The following is an 11,775-nucleotide window of genomic DNA, read 5'->3' as shown; positions in this document are numbered from 1 at the left end:
CAGCGCCTTCCAGAATGACCCCAGAAGCGACCCCAGCCCCAAGCAGCTACTAGTGAGTCTGCGACCTAGAGGACAAGGCGGGGCCGTGCTCTTGGTGTCTTTCTGGTCCCACCATCCCGACGAGCATCCCGGCTGTCAGAGGGTCCGTTTCGGAGTGGAGCCACTGGCCCGAGTTTAATACCCCGCCCACTGCACCAGCCTTTCCCGAAAGCCACCCTTGACCAGCATGTTGCCACCCCAATTCAGACGTCTCACGACTCTATTCTACATAGAGGAGCCTAAGGACCCTTGTGAGGCTTCCAGCCTGACGGACGGCCCCAACACCGCCCGCCACCACGACCCTTTGAAAGCAAGTGCGCTACACACTCCTACGTACTTAGGCTCTGGTGTCTTTTCCAACAACTAACCACCCCGTTCCTCCCGCCTCTGCTTGCTCTCAGGGCTTCGCTGTGAAGCGCTGCTGCATCCGCTCGCACAAACCCTACCCAGGCAGCCCGATTATGAATAAAGGATGTTAGTTCCCTTACTCAGTGGGGATACGTATGTAGTAATAATCGTGATTGACATGTCTTAAAATCTACCTATGTGCCAGCCACTGAGTCATGCTATCTAATCCCCGCAAGCTCTGGCTGAGAGGGACTATTATCACCCATAGTTTACACACAACTAAAGAATCTTAGGGATCCCTGGGTGGCGCAGCGGTTTGGCGCCTGCCTTTGGCCTAGGGAGCGATCCTGGAGACCCGGGATCGATTCCCACATCGGGCTCCCGGTGCATGGAGCCCGCTTCTCTCTGCCTGTGTCTCTGCCTCGCTTTCTCTCTCTGTGACTATCATAAATAAATAAAAAATTAAAAAAAAAAGAATCTTAAAAATGAGCCATTTGTGTGGTGCCGGGGTGGCTCAGTCGTTAAGCGTGAGACTTGATTTCAACTCAGGTCGTGATTTCAGGGTGGTGGGATGGAGCCTCCCCACAGGCTCCACGGTGGGCTCAGAGCTGGGCTGCAGCCGGCCTGACATTCTGTCTCCCTCTCCCTCTGACCTTCCACCCTCTAAAAAAATGAACCATTTGTAAGATAATAGGATTACTGTCATAAGAGTCACATATTGGGTAGCAAGGGCACACCAAATGATTTTACTTTCATTATCTTGTTCCACCCAACATCCTTCCAGACTGTTCCTTATGAATACATATATAAAGTGACCTTGTTGTACTATCAGAAAAGGGCCAAAGGCCTATCCAGGCCAAAGAAATGGACCTATATGCAGTAAGACCCTAGACTAGGGAACAAAGAACCCAAAGTTCACTCAGCTCTAATTCAAGGAGAGGTCAGGCCTCAGAAGCTAGAACTCCATGACTTAAGTTCCAGCTCCTAACAATATAGGGCATTTGATTATCCCAATGTCATGAAGATATCCCCGTTTTCTTTCAGAAGGTCTATCATTGTAGTTTTGATGTTTATGTCTATGATCCGTGTAAAATACATTTTTATGTTTCATGACAGGTAAGGGTAGAGATTTACTTGATTAGTGCCAAATTGTGCAGACTCACAGAAACGCCAGTAATCTGGCTGGAACGTCTAATGCTACAGATGATGACACTAAGGCCTGAAAGAGAACAGAATGTGCCTATAGTCCTACAGCAAATCTTGGGATAGAGCAGAAAGAACCCAAATAATTCAGCTCTAAGTCCAGTGTTCTTTATTTCATGAACACAGACCTTTAGAATAAAGTACGATATCCAGAAACAGACAAGTATGCAGGCAGATTTATTAAATGACAAAGGTGGTAGCTCAAATCACTGAGACAAAGATGGACTGCTTTTTAATGGTGTTGTGACAGCTAGGTAGCTATTTGGGAAAAACTTAAATTAGATTGATATCACAAACCATATACAAGAATAAATTCCAGATGGATTACCAAAATCAATGTTTAAAGCTCTAAATCATATAAATACCAAAAGGAAATACAAGGTGATTCCACCTTTACCTTTGGTGTAAGACATTCTATGGCTCATCCAGGGACAAAAAAAGAAAAGGCCAATATATTTGCCCATTTATTAAAAAAAAACCAACAATATAACTCCTACAAAAATGATACCAGAGCAAATTCAAATTGTAACTAAGAAACTGGGGGGAAAATTTAGCATGATTATGTCACAGAGATCAAGTCATACTGAAAAATGGGCAAAAGAAAATTAACAAAAATGTAAAAGTTTCCTTTTAACATAAAACATGTTCAATCTCACAAACGCTAACAAAATTCAAAATAAAACTACTCTGAGTTGGGGGCACCTGGATGGCTCAGTGGTTGAGCATCTGCCCTTGGCTCAGGGCGTGATCCTGGGGTCCTGGAGTCCCACATCGGGCTCCCCACAGGGGGCCTGCTTCTCCCTTGGCCTATGTCTCTGCCTCTCTCTCTCTCCGTGTGTCTCTCATGAATACATAAACAAAATCTAAAGAAATAAATAAATAGACTACTCTGAGGGGAAATCCATAAGAAGAATGAAGACCTACGTGAGAGCTGGGGAATGGGAGTGAGGCAGGAAAGGACCACGGAGAGAGCGTAGAGCAGAGGGGGATAACGATGGAGCAAGGGGCAGGCAAAAACAATTAAGGACCAGAGAAGGGAAGAAGAGCAACGTAATTCAAAAAGAGGGTGAGGCCAAAGGACATTGAGCAGGCTCGGAGTCTGGGGCATGGGTTTATACAGGCAGAAGAAAGGGGAACAGAAAATTGGAGGAGGGGCACACTCCTCTCCACTGTGAACACACTCAGGCACCTGCTCATGGAGGGAAACACGGCTGGGGGTAGAGGACATGCAACAGGAATGGGGAAGTAAAGTGGGAAGGGATGGAGAACTGAGGAGAGTGAAGCAGCTGGATGAGAAAAGGCAGAAGTGCAGACCCAGGGACACCAGGCTGGGGAGGACATTGCATGAGAGAGGAAAGTGGCAAGAGCTAGAGGGCCGGGGATCAGCGAGGAGTTGTTCCAGGACTGGGGCGATGGGAGAGCTTGCAGGAGTCGTGAGAGTGGAGGGACAAGAGGACTGAGGAGAGGACTAGACTGGTGTAATGGTCCTGGGTGGGGGGCAGTGAAGAAGGTGGGTGGGGCTTGAGACTAGAAAGAGGGGTGTTTGTAGAGGACCTGATAAAAGAGAGGGTTTGGAGGACCAGAAGGGGCAGGACTAGGGGACCTGGGACAGGAAGAAGCTGGAGGACTGGAGTGGGGTGGGGTACAGGACTGGGGAAAGGGAGGGTGCTGGAGGGCTGGGAAGATGATGGATGCAGGAGGAGAAACTAGGCTGGGCGGTAGGACCAAGGAGGTGGAGGGGCCGAGGACTGGAACGGAGCTTCCATACAGTAGTAACAAAACCTTAGAATATGACATTAAATAGTACCATTATATTGGAACTAAAAACATAAAACACTTCGTAGTTGGATAATGAAATATGCTAGTTACCATTAAAAACTCCCAATAGAAAGAATTTAAAGACTGCCTGAATAAATAAAAGGAGACTTAGGCCAGATTCATGATTCAGAAGTTAACATTTCTGTATGTCCATTTGCCCCGAATTTAACTCTAGATTCAGCGTACTCCCAATCAGCATTCTCGGATGCCTTTTTAAAAACCTGATCAGGGCAGCCCTGGTGGTGCAGCGGGCAGCCCTGGTGGCGCAGCGGTTTGGCGCCGCCTGCAGCCTGGGTTGTGATCCTGGGGACCCGGGATTGAGTCCCAGATCGGGCTCCCCGCATGGAGCCTGCTTCTCCCTCTCCCTGTGTCTCTGCCTCTCTCCCTCTGTGTCTATGAATAAATAAATAAAATATTTTTTAAAAAAAACCTGATCAGCTGATTGTAATATTTTCATGGGATTTTCAAAGAGAACCTAAATTCCTCACACAAACTTGGAAACGATGAATGAACATGGAAGACTAATACTACCCGACTTTGTGACCTACGGAAAACTGTTGGACCCAAGACAGTGTGTTGTTGGTCTAAGGACAGAGGTATGACTCAATGGAACAAAACAAACTAAAAAATAGAGCCCTAAATTTGTTGTCAATTGATTTTTGAGAAATCTACCAAGGCAACCCAAGGGGAAAAGAATTTGCTTTTCACAAATGTTGCAGGAACAGCTGCATGGGTATATGGAAAAGTAAATCTCTGCTCTTACCCGTCACCAAACATAAAAATGTATTTTACATGGATCATAGACATAAACATAAAAACTACAATGATAGACCTTCTCAAAGAAAACAGGGATATCTTCATGACATTGGGATAATCAATTATGTCTAATGACACAAAAGGCTCTAATCATAAAAGAAAAACTTCATAAAGTAGATTTCAAAATTAGAAGACGCCTGTTCACCAAATGAGGCCATTAAGAATGGGCAAGCCACAGACTGGGACCGATTATCTGTAGAATATATATCTGACACAGAATCAATATTCAGGATATATAAATGACTACAAATAATCAAAAACAAAGCAGACATTAAAACAAACAAATAGTTGGACATTTCACCAAAAAAGACTGGAATGACCAATAATCATGTGAAAAGTTGCTTACTCATCAGACAAATGTCAATTAAACCACAACATTATGTTACTACAAACCCAATAAAATAGGCAAGATTTAAAACATTGACAGTAGTGATTGTTGGCTGGGATTTGGAGCATCTGGAATTCTCATAGAGTGCCAGTAGGATAAGGTGCAATAGTTGTTTTTGGAAGATTTGGGGGAGTCTTAATTTTAGACAAACACCTACTCTGTGACCCAGCCATGCTACTCCTAGGTATTGGCCTAAGAGATATATCCACATTTCTCCACAAAAAGGTTTGTACAAGCATGCTGATAGAAGCTGTATGTATACCTAAATTTAAAATCTGGTTTAGGGGCCACCTGGGTGGCTCAGCGGTTAAGTGTCTGCCTTCGGCTTAGGACATGATCCTGGAGTCCTGGGATCGAGTCCCACGTCGGGCTCCCTGCATGGGGCCTGCTTCTCCCTCTGCCTGTGTCTCTGCCTCTCTCTCTCTCTCTCTCTCTCTCTGTGTGTGTGTGTGTGTGTGTGTCTCATGAATAAATAAATAAAATCTTCAAAAAATAAAATCTGCTTTAAAAATAATGAGTAAAAAGAAATCCATCTTCAGATAAACAAAAGCTGAGTTTATCACATGAATAACTATACTAATGGAACTTCTAAAAGATCTGCTTCAGGAAGAGGGAAATGATTCCAGGGCAAGGAGGTATGTTGAACAAAGAATTTGTAAACACATGGTTAAATTGAAGTAAAAACTTTCCCTAAATATTAATCCTTTTTTTAAGTGAGCTCTATGCGGAGTGTGGGGCTCGAACTCAACCCCGAGATCAAGAATTCCATGCTCTACTGACTGAGCCAGCCAGTCTAGTACTTTTAATCTAGGGGGCTAACAGAATAGGGCAGGGCTAAAATGTGGGACCACCAAAGTATGTTAGTTGGGAGGGAATGCCCTTGTAGTGTAAAAACGTCCTAAGGCCCTTGTGTTATTTGGGAGGGGAGGTTAAGATATTAACTTTAGGGTTTTTTAATTTTTTTATTGGAGTTTAATTTGCCAACATATTTAACTTTAGTTTTTGATGATTTTGCAGGGTAACATTTCCAGGAGAACTATTAAAACAAGAGAGGTAGAGTGTGTCACCTCCAAAACACTGAATTGAAGAATCTCAAAAGCATTGAATGTTCAAACAACTGTTTTTTACTTGGAAGATGTGGATGAGTTCAGGCTGTAGAGAGATCATCACCTTTGTTCATCTCCGAATCGGAACCTTTTTGCTTCGGTACTTTTACATGGATTGTGACTGCACAAAAGAAAGAGAGGTATGTAAATATTTTATCATTTCTACATATTTTTCTTTGTGATTATAAAATAGATCACAAATACTTTTACATAAAAGTCTGGTCAGTCTTATGATCTAATACCCAAAGCTTTGTCAGGCCTCTTAGAACAAGCATTCAGGAACCCGGGGACCCGATACACCACCTAAAGACTGAAGGAAGAAACCTCATAAAGATTTCTCGAAAACAACACTCTGAAGCAATGACACGGTCCCCCGCCATGCTTCACCTACACTCTTCCACATTTCCATTGCCTACATCCACTTCTCTACCCATGCCGTTTCCCCTGCCGACGATGCAAAACTTCTATTATCTATACATCTACTAGTTGAAATCCTCCCTAGTATGTGACACTCATTACCCTGGAACCTTCCATCCCGGGTCAATCATGCCCTCCTTTGATCTCTAATGGGGCTTTTTGTGCTTTCCTATCTATTTATATTTTTATCTGGCTACCTCTTTCTAAATCTTAGGATTCAACTTAGGTATCACTTTTCTGGGAAGTTGTTCCTGCGATCTGCAGGCTGTTATCCATCTCTCCAGCACTGATGAGTTAGGTTCGTTGCATGAATGACTAAAACTGAGTAGGTATCAGAACCCAGTTGACGTTTAACAATACAAGTGTGTAGAGCACCAGGTCTGCACAGTTCTGTGTCTTTTCATAATGCTGAAAACGTCAGAATTAGTTTTTCTCCTATAAGAGACCACCAGTACACAAAAGATATATATATTGTAAGACTGCTCTAACACCAGTCCTGCCTCCAGTGATTGTACATCTCTGCCAAGGGGCTAGGAAACAGCAGTTCGAACATACGTTATATCTTTTGGATGGAGCAGGATTGCTGATCCTTAAAACTGGTTGCGAATGAATCCGGGGTTGAGATCCTATCAGGAAAGAAGCTCCCGTTGGAGTCTGAACATGTGAATTCAAAAGGAAAAGAAATCAAAAAGTGAAAACTTAATCACTATTTAATCATTCTAATACAATAATACCAAGAGGACACGTAGCCCTCTGTAATAGATACCACATTTAATGAACGTCAACCAAAAGGAATGCTAAATGCTAGAGAGAGAACTAGATGTGTGAAGGAGCTGCTGGTGACAAAGTATGAAGGGAAAAGACCTAAGGAGAGTTCTTGAAAAGGAGTGATGAAGTCACTGCCAATAAGGCCTACAAGGGACTCTTTATGACAAAAACAACTACATCTCAAGGCCAACAATCCTCGTGGGAAAGAGAAAGGAAGTGTGTAGGTAGACATGGAACATGTTAAATGTACAATGTGGATATTTATCTTTGATTAAATATTTTAGTTCATGAATATGATTTCATATGATGATTTAAAGGTTAAATGTGAAGGATGCATAGAAATTTTCCTGGTGAAAGGAATGGCAGGGCAGGCACACCATCAATTCTTGCTTTACCATTTCTCTGGTTTGTATTATCTTTCCAGTGACCTGATAAGCTCAGGTTTTTTTCCAGCTTTATTGAGGTATAAATTGACAAATAAAGGTGTATGCATTTAAAGTGTAGAACAGGGATCCCTAGGTGGCTCTGCAGTTTAGCGCCTGCCTTCGGCCCAGGGCGTGATCCTGGAGTCCTGGGATCGAGTCCCACATCGGGCTCCCTGCACGGAGCCTGCTTCTCCCTCTGCCCGTGTCTCTGCCCCCCTCTCTCTGTGTGTCTCTCATGAATAAATAAATAAAATCTTAAAAAAATAAAAATAAGTAAAATCTTTAATAAAAAAATAGAGTGCACAACACTATGATTTGGCATTTGTATACAGATGTTAAAATAGGTTCAAAAGATGAAAGGACATTTCATGAAAGATAAATACAAGGAGGTTGCACAGCTCTATTAAGAGAAGACTCTGACCATTTCCTTCCCTGTTTAAATCTCTGAAATGGATCGTCACTGAGTGTAGACAGTGTGAAACTCCTTGGCATGACTTTCCAAGCCTACTGGTTTTCTATCTGTGTCTATTGCACTTTTTCCTCACAAGATGAGGCACTACGGGCTACAGTCACAGACAACTGGGTAAATCAGAAACTGTTGAAAAGACTCATATCTAAAGACTAATAATTAATGCGTTGACCTGCTCAGAGGTTTCTGGTGATATGCTGCAGGATTGTGTCCTGGGTCATCCAGATTATCTTTATCTAAATCATCAATGAAAATGTTGAACACATGCGCCTTGAGCATGTGAATAGCATTATATTCAAAGGGATAAAAAGTATATTAAATAGACTTAGAAACATTAATGTGCTTGCCAGGCTAGAGATAGGCTCCCAAGTGAATAGATGAAGTCGATTTTGCTCCTGGAGAAGTGAAAAAAGACTGATAGAATTTTAGTTGATAATAAGGTTAAGTCTTATTTTTTTTTAAGATTTTATTTATTCATTTGACACAGAGAGAGTGCACAAGCAGGGGGAGGAGCAGGGAGAGAGGGAGGAGACTCCCCGCTGAGCGGAGAGCCTGATGTGGGGCTTGATCCCAGGACCCTGGCATCACGACCTGAGCCAGAACCAAGAGTCAGACAGCCAACTGACTAAGCCACCCGGGATCCCCTCTTGCCCTTCTCATGGTCTTAACCCTATGCCAGCAATTTAGAAGCAGCTCCCAGCTCTATCTTCAGGGTACAAGGCTGTCACTTCTGCAGGACTAAACAAAGGGCTTGATAAGACTTACTGCCTTACAGGGGCACCTGGGTGGCTCAGTCACTGAAGCATCTGCCTTCAGCTCGGGTCGTGGTCTCAGGGTCCTGGGATCGAGCCCCACATTGGGCCCCTTGCTCAGTGGGGAGTCTGCTTCTCCCTCTCCCTCTGCCCCTCCCCACCGCTGGGCGCTCTCTCTCTCTCTCTCTCTCAATAAATAAATTTTTTTTTAAAAAAGACTTCCTGCCTTACAAACAGTGCTGCCTACAAATCATCAAAATCGCTCTTGCCCAAAGATTGAGATCTTGGTCCACTTCCACGACACTATCAGATACAGTACCCTGGAATTGTCCCATACGGGGACTAGATGGAGCACCTAATCCTTTTAGGGAATCTAGGTGTGTATGCCCCTGGGTCTGTAGCTTCTCATTCATGCTACTCATACAAAGGAACGACTTTTTATCTGGTTCCTGTAAACTCCCTAGGAAATGTCCACTTTCGTTTGGAAAGACTGTGTGATATAACCTGGCTTTGTTGTCCTTCAGTTTTTACTCTGAAATTCACACATTTTGCTTCAGTCCCTGTTATATACTAACAATAGGTGTCATCTGCTTACTGATTCCTAAACTGGCATTAGCCTTTGGGACTTGTACCCTGGTCTATCCTTTCCTGTAGGATATCTCAGCTCTACCCCATTCCCTGATATTTCCATTAAGTCTACTTTCTCCAGGCTTGGGGCCATACTTAGTTCAGCATATAGACACACCTAGAATCATATAATATTCTTCTAAACCTCTTTGGGGGATTAACTGGCAAATATAGTTAATTATTATAGAAGTCGCACAGCGAAGTCCAAATGAAGACTGGAAAGAGCTGTGAGGTCAGCAAAGGAAAGCATCAACAAAACAAAAAGACAACTAAATGAATAGGAGAAATATTTGCGAATTACATATCTGATAAGGTGTTAATATCCACACCATACAAAGAACTTACAAAACTCAACACTGAAAAACCCCTCAAACAATCCAATTAAAAAACGAGAAGACCCGAATAGACATTTCTCCAAAGAAGCCATCCAGATGGCCGACAGACACATGAAAAGATGCTCAGCATCAGTCATTATCAGGGAATACAGATCAAAACTACCATGAGATATCACCTGATGCCTGTCAGAATGGCTGAAATAAAAAAACACAAGAAACAATGTGTTGGCGAGGATGTGGAGAAAGGGTGACCCTCTTGCACTGTTGGTGGGAACGCAGGCTGGTGCAGCCGCTCTGGAGAACAGCGTGGAGGGTCCTCAAGAAGTTCACCATAGAGCTCCCCTACGACCCAGCCATTGCACTACTGAGGATTTACGCCAAGAAAATGAAAATACTAACAGACATGCACCCCAATGTTCGCTGCAGCATTATTGACAATAGCCAAGACATGGAAGCAATCCAAGCATCCACTGACAGACCAGTGGATGAGGAAGACTGCCATCACTCAGCCGTGAAAAGGGATGTGACTGTGCCATTTGCCACAACACGAACCGACCCAGAGAATATTATGCTAACGGAAATAAGTCAGACAGAGAAAGACAAATACCATATACTTCCACTCATGTGTGGAATCTAAAACAACAAAACAAATAAACAAAATACAGAATCGGACCTGCAATGCAGAGAACAAACTGACTGTTTCCCAAAGAGAGGGGAGTGGAGAGAGGGGCAAGAAAGAGTTATAGAATGAGTAAGTTCTGAAAGGAATAAGTCATGAGAACAAAAGGGCTTGATAAGACTTATTGCCTTACAGGGGGGCCTGGGTGGCTCAGTCATATAGACTAGTCCAATCACTATGTCGTACACCTGAAACTAATGTAACATTGCCTGTCAACTACATTCAAATAGAAAAAAAAATTAAACCCTAAAACTTAAAAGAAAAGAAAAGAGGTACCAGGAAGGGAGGAAAACCAAGAAAGTATGGCATTGTGGAAGGCCATGCAGAAATTCATCACAACCATGGTCTCTGGAGAGGTGGAGGGTCACTAGCACTAAGGGCGTGCCAAGATTATTTTGGTCTTATTTGTAAGATTTCATTAAAAACGATCTGAAAAAATTATGACAAAATGTTGACACTTAGTAATTGTGGGTGTTGAAGCATGGATGGCTATTATTTTCTGTACTTTCCTGTATTTTTAACCTTTTTTTTTTTTAAATTAACAGCACTGGGCAGCCCAGGTGGCTCAGGGGTTTAGCGGCGCCTTTGGTCCAAGGAGACCCGGAATTGGGTCCCACATCAAGCTCCCCGCATGGAGCCTGCTTCTCCCTCTGCCTGGGTCTCTCATGAACAAATAAATAAAATCTTTAAAAAAAATTAACAGCATCAACAAAAACATGGATGAATTGGCGGTGAGGCTGTGTAGACTGAATGACTTCACAGTTTCCGTGAACTGGATTACATCACACGAAATTTATGTAATGCACTGAAGCTATAAAAAGGAGAACTGCTGATTGCAAACAGTTTTTAACTAAGTAAAGAATAATTTTAAATCATGAAAACATTGTCAAGTAGGCCGAACAGAAATAACAGACTAAAATGAGTTAGAAAAAGGTTGGATAAAAAGCCTGAAATCAGAAAAATTGCAGATATTCTACTTGTATTAACAATTTCCCATTGCAAGTCTTGAACAATAAGAACAAGTTCAGCTTGTTAAGCTTCACTCCCCTCCCCACTTAATAAAGAGGGGAAATGATCCCAAATAGCAAAATGGCAAACAAAACAAAATAAAAAGAAATAACAACAAAATTCCTGCAGAAAAGGGAGAAAAACCAGCAGCAAACCAGACCTATAAACTTAAGAGCTAAAACTCTAAGAATCTTAGAAGAAAACATAGGGGGTAACTTTCATCCCATTGGATTTGGTAATGAATTCTTCAATATGACACCAAAAGTCCAGGCAACAAAAGAAAAAAATAGCTAAACTGGACTCCATGAAAACTCTAGAAATTTTGTGCATTTAAGGATACTATCATTAAAAAAAGGATACTATCAAGGGAGGAAACACTAACCACAGAATGGGAGAAAATACTTGATAATAGTTTATCTGATAGCGGATGAAAATCCAAAATGTATAAGAACACCCATAACTTAACAACATACAAATAACCAAATTCAAAAATGGACAAAGGTCTTGAATAGACACTTCTCCAAAGAAAATACACAAAAGGCAAAAAAGCACGTGAAAAGATGCTCAACATCACTAA

The 11,775-nt window shown here is 42.4% G+C and overlaps 1 protein-coding gene across 2 annotated transcripts in view; it reads right to left on the bottom strand.

Moving 5' to 3' along the window:
* Positions 1 to 5,713: 5,713 nt before the first annotated feature.
* LOC112668333 (phosphatidylinositol-binding clathrin assembly protein-like) overlaps positions 5,714 to 11,775 on the bottom strand; it is a 36,182-nt gene continuing 30,120 nt past the window's right edge. For both annotated transcript variants that reach the window (XM_025460513.3, XM_025460512.3), the window contains 2 exons: positions 6,691 to 6,789; positions 5,714 to 5,839 (listed from right to left, as the gene is read on the bottom strand). In XM_025460513.3, the coding sequence (XP_025316298.1) occupies positions 5,825 to 5,839; positions 6,691 to 6,789 (114 nt within the window). In that variant the 3' untranslated portion in view covers positions 5,714 to 5,824. The remainder of the gene's footprint in view (positions 5,840 to 6,690; positions 6,790 to 11,775) is intronic.

The sequence above is a fragment of the Canis lupus genome, chromosome X, assembly GCF_003254725.2.
Source record: "Canis lupus dingo isolate Sandy chromosome X, ASM325472v2, whole genome shotgun sequence".
NCBI classification, from domain to species: domain Eukaryota; kingdom Metazoa; phylum Chordata; class Mammalia; order Carnivora; family Canidae; genus Canis; species Canis lupus.
This window is presented reverse-complemented; position numbering and strand designations above follow the sequence as displayed.